This window comes from Callithrix jacchus, chromosome 1 (assembly GCF_049354715.1).
Source record: "Callithrix jacchus isolate 240 chromosome 1, calJac240_pri, whole genome shotgun sequence".
Taxonomy (NCBI): Eukaryota; Metazoa; Chordata; class Mammalia; order Primates; family Cebidae; genus Callithrix; species Callithrix jacchus.
The window spans coordinates 108,633,960-108,656,280 of record NC_133502.1 but is presented as its reverse complement, the minus strand read 5'-3'; the positions used below and the strand labels follow the sequence as shown (position 1 = coordinate 108,656,280).

The 22,321-nt window shown below is 40.6% G+C and overlaps 1 protein-coding gene and 1 non-coding gene across 23 annotated transcripts in view; one reads left to right on the top strand and one right to left on the bottom strand.

The window, feature by feature from the left end:
- Positions 1–22,321, bottom strand: part of SMARCA2 (SWI/SNF related BAF chromatin remodeling complex subunit ATPase 2) — a 229,409-nt gene that overhangs the window by 24,639 nt on the left and 182,449 nt on the right. For 17 of the 22 annotated variants that reach the window (XM_078368139.1, XM_078368141.1, XM_078368146.1 and 14 more), the window contains one exon: positions 14,490–14,707. In XM_078368139.1, coding sequence (XP_078224265.1) covers positions 14,490–14,707 — 218 coding nt within the window. Of the gene's footprint in view, positions 1–14,489; positions 14,708–16,473; positions 16,570–17,783; positions 17,909–17,985; positions 18,044–22,321 lie in introns of those variants that run through there. The other 5 variants (XM_054255762.2, XM_035304638.3, XM_035304649.3 and 2 more) reach the window with 5 other exon arrangements.
- On the top strand, positions 13,436–13,620 carry LOC118147910 (U2 spliceosomal RNA). The gene has a single exon (XR_004734613.1). It is a non-coding gene; the product is annotated as a U2 spliceosomal RNA (small nuclear RNA).

Here is a 22,321-nt window from a genome sequence, read left to right as displayed (position 1 = left end):
TGTCCCTGAGTTATCAAGACAAACAAAGTTCCATGTTAGGAGACTGAAAAGGTTCACTCAAGCTCAATAAGGCACCAAGACTTTGTCCAGAGTCTTAAAAACAATCACACTCTGATAAATGATTTTACTTTTGGTAATATACTCTGGGCTGAAACAGATAATCATCAAGATGTTTATTACAGGATTACTTAAAATAATTTGAAGCAGTCTTTCCAACAGTTGTGGAAAGGACAAGTAATAGAATGCAAGAGAGTTGAAAATCACGTGTTTTAAAGAAAACTTGTTACATCATTAAAAAAAAACACAGGATATCAAATTTAAGTACAGTATGACTTCAACAAGGTTTTAAAAAAGGCATTGAAAAAGGACCAGAAGGATATGCCAAAGCATAAAGAAAAATAATAATGTATTCTCATTATTCTCATTCACCAAAACGAAGAGTTATGATTGAATGTAACTCAGAACCATTTTATCCATAAATAAAGTAGGTCCCAACAAACACTTTAATTGGGTTACCTTCATTGGAAAATGCTGTTAAGTCAAAAATCTAATTCTATTTTTCTGAAGAAATGATGTTTGCCAATCACATGCCCCACTTTTATTTATATCACCATCAACAGCATATTTCAACAATTGGCACTTTTTAACTATCACATAAAGACAAACAGAATTATTACATAAAAGTTTAAAAATTTTTATGTTGCAACCATCAGAATCTTCTGTTTCTGTGTATTTCTTTAGAATTCTCCCATTGCATTTATTACTACAAAGCAAAGGTGCTTGAAACAGGACATGAGATCCAGAAAGAGGTTTTTTTGTGTGAGGGAGGGACACGCATTTTGAAGAAATGTTTTTGAGTAGATTTGTCAGCTATCACTTGAGTTTTGGAAATACTGACTTAGGATGGCTACTTTCCTACCCTCTTTTTCTAACTTGATGTTTCATAATAGTGGTTGCAGGTACAGGACTCCACTACCCAACCTAACTAAATGTGAGGACAGACAGACACTGGATGACCTGCAGCTTCCTTAACCAGCCATTTCTCCAGTTTTTGCCACCTTGCCTTGTAGACCTCAGACCTGTTGATGACTCAAAGCGTGCCTGTCTTTCAAAATATAAGAATCCACATTCCCTTCCACTGACTATACTGTCCTTTGATCCTTTTCTGCCTCCCCATTTCTTTTCTTTTCTGGAGAGACAGTGTCTTACTCTGTCTCCCAAGCTGGACTGCAGTGGCGCGATTAGGGCTCACTGTAGCCTCAACCTCCCAAGCTCAGGTGATCCTGCTATCTCAGCCCCCTAAGTAGCCAGGACTACTGGGGTACGCCACCACGCTCCGTTAATTTTTGTATTTTTGTAGAGACAGGGTTTTGCCATGTTCCCCAGGGTGGTCTTGAACTCCTGAGCTCAAGCAATCCGCTTGCCTCAGCGTCCCACAGTGCTGGGAATAAGAGATGTTAGCCAGCGTGCCCAGCCTTTGCCTTCCCATTTCTTAATGGTAAAATGCTTCAAAGCTTTTAGCTGAATTGTGACCAAATTTAAAGGCACAAAGCTTCTGCATACAAACAAAATCAAATGCCTCTCCATCTGTGCCCAAGTCCCACACGTTGCTTTGTTAAATGGGAGGGTCGTGGCAGGCACCGGAGTGCTGCTTTTTCCTACAATAGCCATTTTAGTAAATTCTCAAGGAAGACATATTAGGTATGATTCTAAAGGAATGAGACAGATTTTTTTCCCCCATGAATATACAAGGACATATATATGTATCCAAATAACTGCGATCTCTCAGAGCAATCCATTTTTAATCAAAACGTTTACAGAGTGGTTTGGAAAACAGTGTGTCAGCCCTGTAAGAAAATCCATTTTGTTATTTCCAGCTGAGCCTCCTTCCCTTCCTTCAGAGAGGGGTCTTTTATGCTGGTGTTGGCCTGGAGCTTGAGAGGCAGAGACCCTGGAGAGAGGGGCTTCAGGCTAATGCTGGAAGATTAGGGGAGGCATTCTGTGTCTCAGAAAACAGAAGGACTAAGTTTATTTGTGGACTGCCCACCTGCTGTATGTGGGTATAACTGGCTGAGCACCATAAATAAGAATCCAGTCACCAGGAGTCAAAGCAGCCTGTTTCAGTAAACATGTAAAGTATCAAAATTTGTAATGAGGGCAAAATAAAGCACTGGAGTCCACGTCTCCCTGAGCAGATTCTCTCTGCACTAAATATAATATTTGGGCTCTAACTGAGCATTTCCCAAAGTGTGCTCCACAGAACACAAGCTTAGTGGATTAGTACCAGTGTCCCTTGAAAAGGGGGTTCTTTGGTCAAGTAAGTTTGGGAAATGCTGGGTTAAGCAGTTAAACAGCTGGCTTTACAGCAAGACTTCCCAGGGCCTCTAATTAGCACTGGGAATCTCCAAGAAGGAGTGGAAAGGCTAGAGTTAGAAGAGCTCAGTCTAGGAAGCATCACTAAATGCTCATGCACCAGACAAGAAGGCTCTGACCTCAGGAGGCTGCTACTCTGCAAGATAAACTGTCAATCAACATATGCAAGTCTATCAACATAATAAAAATTAAAAAAAAAAACTGTCAAGCTTGATGCTGGGTCCACACTATCAGAAACAGAACGAATGAAGAAAGGTGCTTCACCTACACCTAAAATATCCTAAAAGTGCATCTACTTGGTCACACTGGTATTTCATGGTAATTTCTCTATAATGAAATTAAAGCCACTAAATGCAGAGGTGCTTGGGCTTGAGAGCTATCATTACAGCCTCTTGCCCTCATTTAAAGAAATACAAGATGTCCGATACTAAAAATAAATTTTGCCTAAAAGAGCCTGTTGGCTGGTCCTGAAGGAGCAGTCAATACTAACAACATAATGACAACGTCAAGGGCTGCTAATGGCCAAGAAGAGAATTCAGCTGTCCTGTGATGGAGTGTGCAGAGCTGGGTAACTACTCACATGCACATGTGCACACACACATACATACAAGTGCCTTCACATATACCAACTTTCCTGCCACCTGCATTTCTGTAAATGGCACTGCCGCTCACTGATCACTCAGGGCAGAGATCCAAGAGCTTTGTGAGTTCTCTTCCTCCTCCCCCTCCTCCTCCTCTCCTCACACATCCAGACTGCCCCTAAATCTTGTCAATCCTACCTCTGAGTATTTATTCCCTTGTCTTCCTACCTACTGCCACTTCCTTATTTTAAAGACTATCCTCCTCCACCTGACACATTCTCCTAACGTATGCCTCCTTCAACCCATCCTTCACACACTATCAATGACATTTCCGAACACAAATCTGACTGTGTCCCCATGATCCTCTCTTGGCTCTCTACTTCCCATTTCAGGGCTGATCTTGGCTGCCTGGTGTCGCCTTCCCTCTCCCACATGACAGACATCACACACTGGGCACTGCTCGCTCATGCCCACAACGCAGATGTGTCCTCCGTTGGTTTCCTTGAAACAGTGCTCCTAACAGTCACTGCAATGACTGCAGATTGATCTCAAGACCCTGCTCCTAAAAGAGTAAATCAAAATTCCTCAGCTTGGTGTTCAAGGCCCTCCCGGATCTGCTCTGAGGCTTCTCCAGTTTCACCCAGGCTCTTCTCATCTTTCCTTGTCTCCAATGAGCTGATCACACTGAGATGATGTGGTCTCTAGAGGCAGGCCTGCTTTCCAGGTCTCCATGGCTATGCCCAGAATTCCTGCACACACCAACAAAACTTTGCCCCTCCCACCCATCCTCCCTTCACCAGTCTGAGAAATTCCCCCTCTGCTCACAGCCAGTTAGAAGCACTCTCCACTCCTGCCCCATCCCTTCCAGTCATACTAGCTACTTGTATTACTTGTTGACATAGCTCTTTCCAATTGTGTTTTTTTTTTTTTTTTAATTTATTTATGATACGGAGTCTTGCTTTGTTGCCCAGGCTGGAGTGCAATAGCATGATCTCTGCTCACCACAACTTCCACCTTCTGGGTTCAAGCGATTATCCTGCCTCAGCCTCCAGAATAGCTGAGATTACAGGCGCGCACCACCACGCCCAGCTAATTTTTTATATTTTTAGTAGAGACAGGGTTTCACCACATTGGCCAGGCTGGTCTCAAACTCCTGACCTAAGGTGATCCATCCACCTTGGCCTCCCAAACTGCTTGTTTTACAGGTGTGAGCCACCATACCCGGCCCCCAATTGCACTTTAAATATCTCCATTTTATTCATTTTTTCCATTTATAATACAAAGAGCCTCTTTTGACCACTGAAGAAAAGATTTTTTAAAAACTCTTCTGAAGAAAGGGTTAATTTGTCATCATACAATCTCCAGATACCATGTTGTCAGCTCAGGCTTATAGGAAAAGGAAGTGTGTGACCGACAGCAAGGGATAAGACAAACTCCAGAGAGCCCTGAGGAAGCAAACACCAAGCCCCTTGCTATGCCTCTGGAAACTGCAGTTTAAATATGTCTTTAGTGAAAATGAATTTATCTAGGTCCTAATCATATACCGTCACATCATCTCCCCTCAAAAAGCCCAGGCATGGCACTGGGGACTTGCAGTAAATAGCCTTTAAAGTTATTAATCTACTTTTCATGGTCACATGACCATCTTAATGGAAGAGGAGAAAGAGGGAAAGTTCATGCCTGTCCCTATTTCCTGGGCTGGGCATTTAGCTTACATCATGCCATTTAGCCATAAGGCCTCCTTTCTAGGTATTTAGGGCTGGAAGTATTTACCCAACTTGGTACGTTATATAAACTGCCCAGACTTATAAAGTCAACTATTTGTTGTTTCAATCTCCAAGTCAGAATTTGGACTGAGTTCTTTCTCCTAATGGCAAATACAGAACAAAACTCCTGATATTCCTTAGTAGACATTATCGTTTACATGCCTGGTTTCCAGGATTAGTCATTGTTTATTGAACTGCAATAAGAAATATCAAAAATTGACAATGTTGCCCAACAGTTTCATCTCCATACAGAAATGGGTAAGTACAAATCACCCCTGGTTTTTAATCTCCTTATGTAAAGAACTGACACAACCAGTGATCTGTGTTCATTCTGAAATACAGGATACACCCTCAGTTCTCTCTCTCCAGTCCTAGATAGTGAATCCTATGCTGGAGGAAAAAATGTTGGATGTTATTAGGTCAGCTGAAAGAATTGAAATATGGATGGTAAAGCACTGTATCAACATGTTTTTTAAGTACAGCTTGATTGAAAGGGAGAAAGAAATGTTATTTATCTTATATTAATAAGAGCTCCTAGCCCTGGCATAGCATGCACATCCATCTCTCCAGCTCAACCAGCGTCATCTGATGTTCACACTATCTCTAGGAGAACAGCATTTCTGCTTTCTACACAACAGAAGCAAAGGCACACAGGTTAAAGGAGACTGGCTTCAGATGCTTGGGACTATACAAAACAGGGAGGCCCACGAGTCACACCCTGAAACCCAACCCATCACACAAACAAGAGACAACTCAGCAACTGCCCTCTACACGCCGTGATCAACTCCGGAATGCAGACACAGCGTGAACATGCACGCTTCTTCATGTCTCGCAGGAGATCAAGTCACCACAGGTGCTTTGCATTAAGCTTTTAAACCAAGACAGCGCAAAGTTAAGGAACATACAACAGAAGCTGCACTGGAAGGGAGGGGGAAGCAACAGAAATCCATCTCCTAGATGCTGCAAGTAGGGAGGGCTTTCCAGTAGCACCCAATACCCTTGTAAGAAGTGTATGTATAGTATGGACACAGCCAGATTAAAATACAGCACAAACAACTTCAGAAGCCATGACAGGTGTTTAAGAATATCTGTGCCTCCAACCCCCACTCCAAGTAGGGGTGATCAGGAGGTGACTGAAGAAATTTGCTTCCAGAGGCCGATTATATGATTCAATCTGTTTCATGTACCAAGTGATACCTGTATTTAGAGACAGGGGAATTCGAGACAGATCCTGACCTGTTTCCTTCTATTTCCAACTGAGAATTACTGGGCACCTTCTCCATGTTACACCTGCGGTAGAGTAGAAAGACCTGGGTTCTCGTCCCCGCCCGGCTTGTTCTTCCTAGGCTGGGTGACCTGGCCTAAGTCATTTTATTTGCCAAGCCTCAGTCTCCTCACCGACCTACCTTGTTAGGAAGATTACATGTGGTTATGGTTGGAACCTCATTCCAAAAAATAACACAAAATGGGAGGAAAATGAATTTCCTAACCCCTTGGGGATTTTCCTACTTCTTTCAAACACAGAAATGCCTGTGTTTGGCTAGAGGTGTGTGTGATCTTGGGAAGGCAGTGCTACTGTGAGTTTAGCCCCTCATTTGTAAAATGGGAAAAACACTTACCTCATAAAGTTATAAAACTTAAACAGGAAAAAGTGCTTTGTTACAGTAGCCTGCACATAGAGGGTGTTCCAAGCACCAGGCAGTTTGGGTTCTGAACACCATCTACCTCGTCGGCTCTGCTTCCCAGAGCTCTATTTCTTTTCAATAGATCGCTGAATTCATGATCTTCCGTGGGAAATGAAAATAAACCACACTCTGAGGTCTTGGGCACTTCTACAAGCCTCTAGGGAAGCCTCTTCAGTGGAGGATTTTTGAAACTGCTATGTTGGTGTCCTTTTGTGTGGCAGCAGGGAAGCAGCTGCCAGGTTTCACAGATCCTGGGCAGACCATCTATCCCTCTAGATCTCCCTCCAGGTGTAGACAGCACCATTTGGCATTCACAGCCTATGCCTGGTCATGTATAAATCCCTTCTCAGAGTCACTGTCCCATTCTGCTTTAGAGTCGGTGGGGGATTGGGCTGTTACAGAGAAGGAAAAGTATAAACCCATAAACTAATGAACAGAGAGGTGGAAGTGCAGGTGCTCTCTTTGAAATACACAAAATTATCTGGAATGTCTGAAATATAAGGAGAGCTGGGATGGGTGCATTGGAAAAAATGTTGGAAAGATCTGAAGGTTCAGACTGTGGAAGATATGATTCTCTTACAATCTTCTTAGAAGTCTGGTCCTCATCAGGTAGGCAACAGGCCACTGTGGAGAGTTGTAAAGTTACAATATGACATGACCAGTTAGGTGCCTCAGAAAGAAGGCAGGACAGAAAGAGACTGGAGGCAGGGCACACAGTTCACCCTGCAGCATGCCAGGCCAGGCCAGCAGCGCAAGGGCCTCAGGAAGACAGGGTGTGAGGAGGCAGATGAACAGGTACCTTGCAGGGACACTTAGGAGTGTACTGAGAAGACTCTGTATTTGACTGTGTGTCAGCAATAAGGCACCGAATTGGGAACATGTGTATTATTTCACATTTAGGACCTTGGGCTCATGATGGTGCTCACCAAGGAGACACAGAAGCCTAAGTCATCTCAGAATGTGCAAAAGCAATGGAAGGAAAACCTGAAAACAAGTACTACCTGAGACACTTTACAGAATAGACTGTGAATAATTCAGAGAAGCGAGGCATGCTCTGTCATCTAAGACTGACAGAGATTACAACTCAGCGGGTTCTGAACAACCAAAGATTCCAGCAGCATAATTTCAAATCATTCTGATACGGAGTCCATGCAGGTCAGCCATCTGATTGGCTTAGGGAAAAAAATTACCAATTTTTAAAACCCTAAAACAAAGCAACATAATGACATGGTTTTGGTTTAAACTGTGTGTCACTAAAACATGTTTTAGACAGATAGGATGAATGCCAGTGTAAAGATCCATTGCTTTGATGAAGCCTTAAGATGATAATCAATGTGGGAAAGCCTTCAACACAGAAATACCTAACGCACTTCAAATAAAGAACTTTGTAGATAGATAAAGCCTCGGAAAAAGCCAATGTTTTAAAATAAGAGCCAAGCCCTTCTGGAGAATGGGTTGATCACAGTATTTTTAAATAAGAGCCCAGCCCTTCCGGAGAATGTGTACATTCAATAAAGTAGTTCAGTCGTACTCAAAATGAGAAAAATGCTACAAATTACTTTTCAATGTGTAAAGGAACTAAGTACAATTAGTCCACAGGCTTGTAGTTTACCAAATTCTTAGAAAGGTGCTATAATGTAGTAAAATATTGGCTCATTTTCCCAGGTAAATGTTGTTATAATGTCCTAAATTGATTATAAGTACCAGGTAATATCATTGTATCCTCACATAATAGGGTTTATATGATCTCTACTTCCCTGAATTCCCCAGGCCAGCTCCCTCTTCAGTAATATCCCATAGGAAAGCTATCTCTTCCAGTCCATGATGAGCTAGTGGGGTAAGTACCTGGTATTTTTACCCTATAATTATATTCAACAGTACAGTGCTGGAAATAAGAAAACAACGAAGGAAATACTTTCTAGAAAGAATGAATGATTTTCTCCAATGTGAGAACTAAAAATTCGGAATAAGCTGAGTCTTACCACAATTCCCAGAGATACCACAAAGGCTTCTTAAATTTAGGGGCAAGAAAAACACACTCCTGTCTGGGGGAAGACAGCAGAGACTGAAGAGTGTCAGGGAAGCAGGAGCCACATGGCTGCAACCCCACAAGGCACCAGGGCTGTGTTCACCAACTGAACTGACCAGGCACTGACCAAGCAGAGGCAGAGGGGACCAGGTATCTGCCTGGTCAGGAGGCGTTCTGCCTATTCCACCACTTTGATGCTTCCATCTTCAAGGCTAGACCTGATGTCCAAACCCTTTTACAGACAGCAGGGCTAGTCCTCCTGTGGACTGCTTCTGAAAGAACTGTCTTCAAACAATTGATAAGAGAGGGAGGAGGTGATGACACCCTACTTTCTGTTTCCAGTTTCTTCAGGAATGAGAACAATGCTCAGATTTGAAAAGCAAGGCATAATAAATGGTGAACAAAAGCTCCTGATAGAAGAGTTGATAGAAAGAGCATATCAAGCCACTTCAAGTAAGTTCAAGTGTCCAGTTGCAAACTAATTACATCCTGGAAAAGCATGTAGATTGCTTCTGCTAATAACATGTAGGAAATCACAGAGCATAGAAATGGCATCAGAAGACTAGAGATAAGCATATGTCCCAATTTCAATATGAGAAAGAAAATTTGAGACTGTTATGCTTGATACTGACCCTCCGTAAAAGTTTAGAAGAAATTATTCAGATGCCACAGGACTATTTAGAAAAGATAAATAACATCATTAAGTGCCAGCAGGAGGTCTTTTAGAGAAAGCTGTGGCAAGCGAACCTCATTTCACTTTTTCTGCAGGGTTTCTAGGTTGATAGATTGGAAAGGCTATAGCCATGGTGTATCATGGTTTTAGCTTTTCTTGATAATGCTGAGAAAGGGTAAATATGGGTGACATGAGCGCATGGCTATATGAGTTCGTTGATGGGTAAGCAACCTTAAGGATTACTGGTTAATATATTCATGTCAACCTGAAGTGGTTTTCAGGGGTATGTCACAGAGACCTGTCCTTTGTCTTATATAAGTTTCTAAGCAATAGCTTGTATCAAATCTTTGGATGACAAAAACTTAGATGTGTGAACATTAATTTTAAAAAGATAAAAATTGGCCGGGCGCAGTGGCTCAAGCCTGTAATCCCAGCACTTTGGGAGGCCGAGGCGGGTGGATCACGAGGTCAAGAGATCGAGACCATCTTGGTCAACATGGTGAAACCCTGTCTCTACTAAAGATACAAAAAAATAGCTGGGCATGGTGGCGCATGCCTGTAATCCCAGCTGCTCAGGAGGCTGAGGCAGGAGAATTGCCTGAACCCAGGAGGCGGAGTTTGCGGTGAGCCGAGATTGCGCCATTGCACTCCAGCCTGGGTAACAAGAAAGAAACTCCGTCTCAAAAAAAAAAAAAAAAAAAAAAGATAAAAATTTAGAGGTACAGCAACATGCAAGCATGATGAGACAAAAAGTAATAAGGCTGGAACTACACAGGGATATGAATACAATCAGTAGGTATAGGTTCAAAAAAAATATGCTTAGTTGAAAGCTAACCTCGGCAGCATTCATGTGAGATCAGATGTGTATGTGTGTTTTGGGGTGGAGAGTGGGGGTTATCTCAACAAGTCACATATTCAATGAGTTAACTCCGTGTCAAGGTTGCCGGAAAAAGTAAACATGCTCTTGAGTTCTGTTAAAAGAATTCTGGTGTCCAGAATAAGGAAGCTAACCACCCCACAATTAGCTATCAGAATACTCCATTGGAGTTCTGGGCACCACGTTTTAAATGGGACACGAGAAGAGTGGAATGTGGCCAACGTCTAGGCATCAGTCAGAGAGCAAAGTGAAATGTTCCAACTGGAAGAGGAATGTCCTGAGGTAGATATGCTTGTTGATACATTTTAAAGTATATTTCTCAGAATGAGAGCACATTTATTCTCCGAGGTTCCAAGTAGAACAAATAGCCATCAGAGGGCTGCATCCCTTTTAATGCAGGAAATGGTGGTGTTTAGAACTGTCCTTCAGTGTCAAGAACTGCTCTGAAGCAGGCAGCTCACACCGGATGTCCATATGGAGGTGAATGACCACATGCCAGAGGTGGTGCAGGGGGACTTATCTGTGTTGTGGTAAGTTGGTCAAGCAGAGCTAAACATCCCTTCCAACTTTAAGAATGTCTCTAGGAATCTCTCTCTTCTTTATTCAAGTAACTACACACTCTGTCTCTAGAGTTGGAATAGCTCCATAGACTCTACTCTTCACCATCTTACTCTACATCTTATCAGGGAAGGGGGGAATTTCAAGGGTACAAATGCAAATAGGATGAATCCCTTCTCAAAGAACAGTCTTAGGTTAAACATTACATAAACTGAGAATGTGATTTTTTTTTAAAAGCTTCTAAATAAGCAGAAAACAAAGCATGCCTAACAGGTCAAAACAAAGCCTTCTAATATTACTTAATATCAAGTTTTTCTATTTGTGGAAATAAAATGATGGAGGCCAGTAGCAGCAGACCAGTACTACCTCTGAATAGCAGTTACTGCAGAAGGATTCTACATTTATGAATCACACAGTATCTGGCTCTTCAGAGACAGATTTTTTTAAAGTATCCTCCTTTTAAAAAAACAAGTCTTATCACTGACTAAAAAGCAATAAATACACACATAAATGATCTTAGTTCTTTATGAAAATATCAAGATACACATCTGCCCCAGCATCATGCATGAACTTTTAAACAACTGTCTCATGAGAGCTGATTAATTCTTCTTATATATCAGTTAAATATAAATGGCGGTTCTTATTTAATATGCTGCTAATCTACATGACTGTCAAAGCCCTAACATTTGACCAAAGTGATGGGAGGGAGGTTAGCAGAGGTGGTATTTCTTTCACAGGTAGGTTGAGTTACTATTTTGACTTTAGTGGTGCAAAAATCTCAACACAGTGAAATGTACATCTCCCAGCCGCATTTTCTAAAACCAACCAAAAATATGATACTGTATCTAATTAAGGCTCTCCTAATTTGAGTGCCTCCTACTTGAGTACCAAGTTAAAGAGAAATACAAAATATAAATAGTTGGTGCTTTTTCTAGAGGATTACCAACATGAAATGTATATGAAACATTCAGTGGTAGGAAATTTAGTACATACTCCCCAGAAAGCATCTAAATGTGGGAGCTAATAGAATGTGTCTTACCAGGACACTTTTTAAAAAATTAAGTAAATAAAACACGAAAAAGTGAAAAAGAAGAAACAACTCAATATCCGCACGCTGAAATATTTAAATACCTTTTACCTACAGTACAACTAAAGACATACTCAATAACCAGTCACACTGAAACTGTGTTTTCTGTTTCTAGAAATAAAACCATGGAAACCAGCATCAGCAAGGACACTTTCTTTCTGGCGCTCAGAAGTCCATTCACCTGCCTGATTAGGCTCAAAGTCTGAAAGGCTGATTATTAATAATGAAACTGTTCAAAGTACCTGATTTATATTAACCCCTTGATGACCCATAAGGACTCTAGAGGCAGACACAGTAATGACTCCCATTTTTTTGGATGAGGAAACTGAGGCTCAGAAAGGTTAAGTAAATTACTCAACTGTCCCATAGCTAGTGAATGCCAGAGTCAAAAGCAAGTGGTCAAATCAGGACAAGAGTCCGTACTCTAAACCACTGTGCACTGCTCAGCTGAGGTTTAAGGCATAAAACCTCCTACCACTCTGTATTTTTGGATGGTTTCTAGGAAAGTGGTCAGCCCATTGCCACGTACACCAGGAAGTCACAAACTCAAAGGCTATGGAGCTAGCAGGTAATACCAATGAACAAAGTAAGCCAGGTGTAAAAAGCATGATGGTAAATGGTGACTCACTCCATGCTGAAGAGATGATAGGGAGTGATGGGGATTGTGGCAACCCAGATAGAGCATGATGCTGCCAATGAAAGGAGGCCACTTCCTCATGCCTACTGACTGCTACCTTAGGGAGAGCTGGGCAAAACGCTGCCAGAGTTTCAGGTTTTTCAAAAGGATGGAGGATGGGGGGACCTGTTTGCAAAAAAAATCTCTCCAAGTTTATATATTTGCTGCCCCCACCCCCACCCCTCAAAAAAACAACATAAAACCAAATAAATCTGTTGACAATATGTAGTCCGCCTGTTGGTGACTTCTTTTATGTCCCTAAGGAAAGACACAGACATTGCCTTAGAATGAAAGGCCTAGCTTCCAAACCTCCAAGGGTTTTCCTGGCCTTTCTCAGTGTTACCACAGCCCTCGACATACTCAGTAAGTAACAAACAAAATGCCTGTCACATGTCACAGCACATCTGGTCAGAGAAACACATGTTACACTCTCCTGAGACAAAGGCAAAAAAGTTTGATGTATATGCAGAGTGATGCTCTCTACTTAGTACTATTTTGCTTTAAACCAGGGTCTGAGAAAATAAGGCATAATAATCCAAGCTGGCTTCTAGAATACCATCCCTTTCTATGGCAAATATACAAGGGGAGCTGGGGGGTGAATAGAAACGTGAGCATTACTGATTCATGGTTTACAAGGAAGTTTTCATGTTCACTCTAGACAAAGAATGGACTTGTGGTCAAAATCTCCTTCCTGAATTGCTGTCGTTCCCCTTCATTAATGAACAGCTGGTCCAAACCCAAGAGAATGGGGTTGCCCTTTGTGGCCACTTCAGAAGCTATCAAGGGAATGCACTTACTTATTTATTTATTTTGAAAAAAGGAAAATAGTAAGCACAAAATCTGAGAGACCTTGTGGGCAAAATGGAGCAAGAAATTCTGGCCTTTTCACAAACATTTCCACCTACTCCTCTTTCCCCCTTACAGATAAAAAAGGCTTAACAGCAAAACCCCACGATGGAAAGTTTCTTGCTTTTTATACTACATAATCTTTATAATTATTTTTCCCTTCCTGCTATGATGTATTCAGCAAGGCCATGATGAAAAACTAATAACACAACTTAGTTATTCATGTTAAACAGTTACAGGTGTACAGAGCAATACTAGTTAATGTCAAACATTTCTGGTAACTGACTGCTTCTCAGCCTTTTGGCTGAGATCAACTGCAATACCTGTTGTTACATGCTAACATCTGATTCCTCTTTATCCAAGGACAGTATGCTAAAAGGATTTTGGAAGCTGGGAGCTAAAACAGGAGCTTGCTCCATCCACTCCACACACTGACCTAGTACTGCAGTACCTCCAGGAAGGACACACTCTCTTTAGAAAAAAAATTTTTAATTGGTAATTAAAAACTGATTAATACTACTATGCAACTGAGGGAGTGAACATGTCTGTTTCCTGTCAATTTTTCAACTAAAATGAGAAGCCATCTTCAAATGAAAACATCACCACATAATAATCAAGTGGAAACCAAGTCAACTACCCAAATGGAGCCTAACTAGTTCATTTACTGTATGGGTCTGACTGACACCGTAACCTGTCTTTGGTTTTCAAATAATTATTCATTGTTTAAAATGGCCCAGGAGGAGCGTCTAGCAGAACTTTCTCAAAGTCCATATCTAAAAGTTGCATGAAAAAGGTAAATTTGCTGAAAGACTATGCTGACTGTGTAGTATTAGGAAGAAAGAGATAACTCAAACAAGAGCTCAGAAATTCAGGTGTTAGAAGGAAAGAAGAAACTGTTTCCTATGAAGCATCTGTTTGGCTTTAAACAATCATAACATGAAATGGTTACCTTAAATATATTAGAATTCATCTTTCGCTAACAATTCAATTTAGAAAAATAATTTCACTCCATCATCCCAATCCCTTTCATCTGAAATATCTTCATTTTCAGATGGTATTTCAGAGGTCCTTAAGAATCCTTCTCTAATTTAGATTTTTTTTTTAATTTTGTAATCCAAACTAAATTTTCAGTTATCTTAAATAATACATGGTGAAACATCATACAAAATACCAACAGTGGCCATTTTAAACATGGTACAAAGAGAGAAAGCTATAAAACACAAACTAGAAAGAACCTCAATAAAACGCAAGTGTATCACCTAGTAACTCCTGCTCCTTAGGTAGTGCCACTCAGCATCTTGGTGAGAGGTGATCAAGGTGAAGGAACCAAACACTCACCTATCTTTGTAGTTTATCACAGTATCGATGATAGCATTCATCTGCTTTGTCAGTTTGGGGGGATTGGGTGACAATTTCTCAGCAGGAGGGCGGCCTCTTCTCTTCTTAGCTTTTTCCACGTCTTCTTTGGCAGGATCCTTATCCACGTTTCTTCGTCTTTTTCGCTTCTTAAGCCGCACTTCCTCTTCCATTTCCTCCAAATTGCCGTCTTCAATGGCCTGTTCATTGGAAAGAAAGGAAAAAAATTCAAGACAAGAAAATAACCAAGACAAAAAAAGTAATGTGTATATTTGTATATAGCTTCAACAATTAGAATAAAATGAAAGAAATTAACCAAAAAAAAAAAGTAAAAGTTAACAGTAGTCAATGGAGCAAGAAGAAAAAAGGAATGCTACCATATTGGATAAAAGCATCTTTAACTCGGGTCTGTTTCATGAGCAAAACACACTGAAGGCCCAAAACACTCACAGTAAAGAAGAATATGACAAATATTAAAAGATCTATAAACTCAAGTGTTTGATGGTAACTGAATCCAGATGAAATTTTAGCTCAGTTTAAGAACAAGACCCTAATTTTCTCATTACTGTAAGGGAAGGAAAAGGTAAACAAAACGAGGGTGGGTTATGAAAAAAAAAAATTCCTAAGAATGCATCCACACGATCATATAAGCTTTGACCTTTTCTTGAGGTTTTGCATCCATTTATTCATGATTAACAACATAAATCAAAATTCCATCTAGATTTTTTTTCTAACATAGCAATTAGTAAACAAGGAAACAGGAAAGTACAAAGCCACATTCTTTGGTAAACGTACTTAAATCATCCGATAAGGAACACACACACTCACAAACAATAAACACTTTTTTCCAATTACCTGCAAACGCTTGCTTTAAACCAGAGCCAGCAGCACTAATGCAGAGAGATAATAAAATAGCTATAAAAACAACCAGGTATAAAAGAAACCTGTTCATAAAGGGCTAGAAGATCCATGTGACAGACCCAGAAGTTTAAACTTTTTTTTTTTTCCTGGTAAATCTCAAAACTCAAAAGAAGAAAAATAAAAGGGAAAAATACTGCAAAGGAAAAAAACAAAGAACAACATAAAATCTGAACATAGAAAAGAAATTTTCTAAAAAAATCTTTACATTTTGAGATTGCTCTCTCACACAAAATAACTAATGTTGTTATTTGTTCCTCCTGCCTCTCAATATTGCCTCCAGTATGCAAATGATAATCAATCCTTTCTCGTAGCTGAAAGAGCTCTAATCATAAGGCAATTACCTTCATTTCGCCACAGCACCAAACATGGCTAATATTTATGATCATGTGAGTATAACAATCAATATAAAGAGTGATTACAGCTCAGATATAATTTCTTTCACTTATGTACAATGCCTCCTGAAAAAGAAAGGTTTTGTGAAGAAAACCTGGTGCAGAACACAAAACAACCTGGCATCTTAAAAATGCCAGTGGGATTTAAAAAAAAAATGTTTTCTATGCATCCTCCAATGTGCAAATCCATAGAAGCAACATGCACACAGACAGATTCCTAAGGGACAGTCTGAGCCTAGGCCTTAATAATCAAAAGACAATTTCCATCACGATCCTACAGTGTTCAGATAACCACTATGAAGGAAGCGAGATCTGATGAGTTATGAGGAAAAAGGAAAAGGAAAAAAAAAAGCTCCACATTATTGCATTAATATTCATTTGCCTAAAAGCAGGACACCCACTATACAGCTAAACACACTGCAGCTAAGCAAAGATTAAGAAAAGGAAATTGTCCCGCATATCTTGGAGGCTGAACATGCTAATAATAAATACAGCATGCAAGGCTGTCAACAGTTAATGGTACTGCTCTCCTCAAGCACCCAGTTGCACACAGAAATACGGAGAACACCGGCTTTTGATGTGTTACACACCTACACATGCCTGGGATGTAGTTCTACTGAATCTTCAAGACGGCAACGAAAAAGGATATTTACCTTACCACTATCAGCAGGCCGGCTATCGGAAATCACAGTTAGTGGGGATAAAATTAACAAGCCAGCAAAGCAGCGAGCTGCTAGTCTCTTCATCAGCTGATCAGGAAAAAAAAGAGAGCTGGGGAAAGGCTATGTTTTCATATACAAGTAATTTTATTTTACTGAAAATTTAATACTGAAAGGATTGTGGATACTCAAATCTGCTGTTTCATTCTACCTACTACAAGGCCCGAAGGCTTCCTCCTTCAGCCTGTTTTAATATTGACAACTACTTATCATATTTTTTCCCCTTATTATTCCAGGCAGCAGAATTAGAGATTTTAGCTCAGGTGGTTTCTGATTCTTGCTCGCATTTTAACAATTAAGCCAGTAAGAAAACAAATTAATATTCAAATTTATTTTAGAAAATTAAAACAAGGTCTGCTTTTTTGGTATTTTAAACCTTATTAAAAAAAATAGCTGCATGGTTTGGAGCAGTCTGAATGATTTTTAAAATAGAAGACAATTTTTTAAAAAATTAAATGCATGTAAATAAAAGCAATGTACATGTTCTAAGCTGCAAATATTTTAATACAATATGTTATTCTTCTCTTTAAAGAAAATCCAGAACAACTGTGACACTTCACTTTCAGTTTCATGCTGTAAAATTTTTCATTGTTTTTCTTTCCAGTGGGATAAATGAAGTTGGGGGGAGTTGTGAAAAGGATACTTCTACTTTCACCCCCCCTTAATTTTGAAAAGAATGAAAAAGCATAAGCTTGTGATATTTGGACTTTTAAATCTCTAAATCTGTGAGCAGCTAAGAAGCGAAAACAAATTAAATTGCAAACAGAACAACTGAAACAATTTTTATTACAATTGCTCATACGTGCAGATTCTTATTAAATTTAGGTTCTGGAATTACAAGGAAACACACAAAGTACTGACCATTATTCCCCTTAAACTAAGGTTTTATGCAGGAATGCAGAGAGCTACAAAACATCTTCCCTCCTCCCCGAAGACCCCAAACACATCCATATGCAGTGCTTTATGTTCTGTGATTTCTAAGGGTCTTTTTCTAATGGAAATCAATTCACTAAATACTTCCCAATGCTTTTCGCACGTAAAGAGTAGAGTAAGATTACTCCTGCATGTAAGTAAAATTATTCATGGAGATTTTAAACTGTTCTTTTATTTCTAAAAATTATTTATTAAACTGGCTCAACTGACTCAAACTCAGCGCTGGGGGTTGGGGGGGCACACAAAAAAAAACCCAAAAACTTGCTACACAATACTAAAGTACTACCCCCAAAAAGAATTCCCTTCCAAACCTTTTACCAGCACAATAATGAAATAAATCACAGAAGCAAACCCCCAGTTTCCGACTGGTGACGTGTTGCGCAAGAGTGCGAGCCCTAATTCAACATACAGACGGCTCCCATGCTGAACTGCCTCTAGATTTAATGAAGTGAATAGGAAGGAAGTCGGGGAAAAAAAGTGTACAAATAAGAAATTAACACTTTCCTTTCCTACCGAAACGGTGAAACACAACTACAGCGAAGTTTAGTGAGGCACCTCTTTTCTTAAAGGCACACTGCACCCATTTGGCTCCGGATGTCACGGAAAAAAAAAAAAAACACAAAAAACAAAAAAACCCATATGGTGGTAAAAATCCCCAGTCAAGTTAAAACAGTTAAGCATATTTCAGCCTGCGTTTTTCCTGAATGAAGCTGGGAATTACTCCTTCCTCCACTGGATGGCAACCTTTTTTTTTTTTTTTTTTTTTTGGCCCTCTCTCTTTTCTTTCTTTCAATTTTGCTTAAAAGAAAAAGAAAACGTTTTTCATGACTCAGGGTATGCAAGAACGAGATGCAAACTAGCTCCCTCTTCGATTAATTCTTCTGAAAGCAGCGTGCAGGTTCTGACAACCAAAATGCAGGAGACAGTCATGCAGGATTAGCTGTTTTAGAGGAAACACTTTGCAGCTCGCAAAGCACATGGCAGAACCGGGAAGCGGCCACACGTGGGTCCAGTCGTGGCCCTCTCATCCTGACACACACCAACCACATCTTTTTCTGCCTGACGGAAGGTCCAGAAAGTCAGCCTCAGGCTCCTTCTTCTCAACGCAGTGGTGTGAAGAGGTGCTGTTATGCATGGTTCACAGTATCACAAAGCAGAGGGGATCCATGATTATGAATAGGTAAACAGGGACACACAAACAAAAAGCCCCAAGCCAACTCCGAGCATTGTTTCCACCTCCGCCTCTCCAAGTCCACCAAGCCATGTGGCACAGCCCTTACAGTGGAACAAACCATCTTAACACTGAAAGGAGCAATTCTAAAGATATTCAGACAATGCGTGGAAATTTCTTGGATGTGAAATGGGAAAGTCAGTACACAGACACTAACTCTGCTATTTCAGTATCATATTTCTGTCCACTGACACTTTCTCTTTCTCCCTCTGGGGATCCTCTTCCCTTAGGAACTCTAGTTGGATTCTAGAAGAGGATCCTGGGATGCTGCTGGGGTTGGGGGTGGGATTATGGAGCATTAAAGAATGCAGATTTAGCCCTTTATATTATACTAGTGCTTTCTGAGGACAACTCACACATCACCAAACTTGATTCCAAAATTCAGACAGGCTAAACCTCCCTCACACCCTGCTGAGACCCCAGAAGCCAATAATACAGGTAACGATCCCCCAAACAAGAAGAGTAATGGCAACAAAAGTGGAATTTTACATTTACAATTTCATGTATGAGACATTTTCTTACAGTATAAATACTAAACAACCATGACGCTGAACATAGAGCTCGTCCTCAAAGATGCCACATTATCTTTATCAGTTTAATACAAGCTGTAGCACTTTTAGATGCAGAATTTCAGACTCAGGCCTTTAGACGATAAGTTTTTGATTATTACTGTCTCCAAAAGCAACCTGTTAGAAAAACTGGCATAAAATCAAATTCCCTAAAGTGAAATAACCCAGATGCAAAGGGGCAAATACTGTATGATTTCAGATATGAGGAAGGAGAGCAGTGGTTACCCGGGGCTAAGGGAAGAGGGCTGGGGAGTTGGGGCTCAGTGAGTTCAGAATTAGTTTGAGATGATGGCAACGTTCTCAAGATGGATGTTTGTGATGGCTGCACAATGACGTAACCGTATGTAATGTTACTGAACTGTACGCTTAAAATAGCTAAAATGGTAAGTTTTATGTGTATTTTGCCACAGAAAAAATGTCCCTGAAAAGAAATCAAATTTTCTAAATTAAGGAACAACTTAACCCCAATTAAACCCCAACAACTGCAGGTTCCTACGTGTTCTTCTTACCACTTCAACACACGGCACATAATACCCTCGAAATCTTGCCAGCTTTTTTTCAGAATTCAACCCTTTAGCATCTCCACTGACAGCACATTCAGTCTTGCCCTGACCAATGGCTAGAACTTTTCAAAAATCCCCATTTATTCCTTCAAAGGTTATAAAGGAAATATCCATGAAGTAAGAAAATACCTGTATACAGGACATAACTATTCACAAACTTTATACTTTTGAACAAATGCTTCACATATTCAAGAGATGAGTTCGTCTGAAGGGTAAGGGATTCCCACCCCCACCCCCAAGGTGGTGCAACAAACTGATGGCATTAACTCAAAAGACCCTGTTTCTTATTTCATTCATTTGTCTGGCAACTTGGATGCCAACTGCAATCCCAGCTCTCCCTCAGTTGGGACTGAAATGTACAAAGCTGACCATAAAGGGAAAGAAAATTAAGACTCAGTTTAAGTGAATTTCTGGTACAGTGGATTTTCTAGCGTATTGATCAATAACCTCAGATCACTTTTGCACACCAAAAAAAAAAGAAAAACTTTTCTCTTTCCCCTGATGCCATAAGCATGTGGAGGTGGGTGAGGAAGGGAAAAGAGGAGCTACAGCTTACACATCTGAGACAAGGTCAATTACTACGCTGTTTTGGGTAAAAGCAGTTTGTGGCTGGGAAAAGGAAAATGGCGGGACGCAGTAGCTCACACCTGTAATCTTAGCACTTTGGGAGGCCAAGGCAGGTGGATCACAAGGTTGGAAGTTCAAGACTGGCCTGACCAATATGCTGAAACTTTGTCTCTACTAAAAATACAAAAATTAGCTGGGCGTGGTGGCAGGCACCTGATCCCAGCTACCTGGGAGGCTGAGGCAGGAGAATAGCTTGAACCTAGGAGGCAGAGGTTGCAATGAGCCGAGATCATAGCACTGCACTCCAGCCTAGGCAATAAAGCAAGACTCTGTCTAGAAAAAAAAAAAAAAAGGAAAATGAGTTTAAAAATTATTTTAGCCATGAGATCAACTAAGAACCCATATGACTGATACCTTTTAAGCAGTATTAAACACAATATACTCTATGTGGAGAATGACTTTTAGATTTAGAAGAGGTTAGTCCCCAAAACATCTGGCCCCGAAGACCCTACCAAATTATAAATGTGAAGAATTGACAACTTCTTACAAGTTAAGCACCTGCTATGCTCAGCTCCCTTGGGGAGAATCAAAAAACCTGAGAGAATTTGTGAGCCTGCAAGAGGCTTAAAGAAACAATGAAGAACTGCAAGAAATACAGTTCTGCTTTCCTACCCTGAGACCCTCTATCCAGTTACTATCTACATTTTTTTTTTTTTTGGAGACAGTCTCGATATGTCGCCAAGCAGTGGTGCGATCTCGGCTCACTGCAACCTCCTACTCCCTGGTTCAAGCAATTCTCCTGACTCAGCCTCCTGAGTAGCTGGGATTACAGATATGTGCCACCACGCCCAGCTAATTTTTGTATTTTCAGTAGAGAAGGGGGTTTCACTATGCTGGCCAGTATAGTCTCTATCTCCTGACATCGTGATCCACCCGCCTTGTCCTCTCAAAGTGCTGGGATTACAGGCATGAGTCACCACCGCTGCCTGGCTTTTTTTTTTCTTTTTGAGATGGAGTTTCGCTCCGTTGCCAGCCTCAGGCTGGCGTGCAGTGGCGGATGTTGGCTCACTGCAACCTCCACCTCCTGGGTTAAAGCAGTTCTCTCCTTCAGCCTCCTGAGTAGCTGCAATTATAGGTGCCCGCCACCATGCCACGCTACTTTTCATATTTTTAGTAAGGACGGGGTTTCACCATTTTCGCCAGGCTGGTCTTGAATTCCTGTCTGTGTTATCCACCTGCCTCAGCCTCCCAAGGTACTGGGATTACAGGCGTGAGCCACTGTACCCAGCCACAACCTACTCTTAACACAGCCAGGAACCCCACCCACTTGTCTGTTGAGTAGGGCTCCTCAAAAGGTCCTGAGCCACTTCTGTACTTCAAGGTTCTCAGTATATTAAAAGTGAAATGTCAAAAGAGGGTAACAAACTAATACAGTTTTAATGCTTACAAAGAATAACTTAATGCTTTTAAGACAGATAAAATACAATGATTAAGAGCATAACCTCATTCGGAGATAATGTCAAATGGCAACTTGGAGGCACCTTCATGAATGTGAGGCCTGAGCAAAATAAATGGTTCTTTTCTGGGCTTCCCTGGAATAAGCCGTCCACAAGGAACTGAGGCACGATCCAGGGCTCCATGCTACTGTGAGAAGTCAGACTTTCTCATCTATACACCCATCATGGTTAAGGGCATCAAATTAATAAGATACTGGTGAACATGACTTGTTCTGCTTGAGACTAATGTGAAAAACGTCCATTAATAGCCCAATAATAAGAGAGGAAACATGTAAATGAAGCAACACAAGAAATCAAAAGCATGGTAGTTTAAGGCTAATATGGAAAAAAAAATAGCCCCATCTTTTTTTTTTTTTTTTTAAGACAGTCTTGCTCTGTCACCAAGCTGGAGTGTAGTGGTGT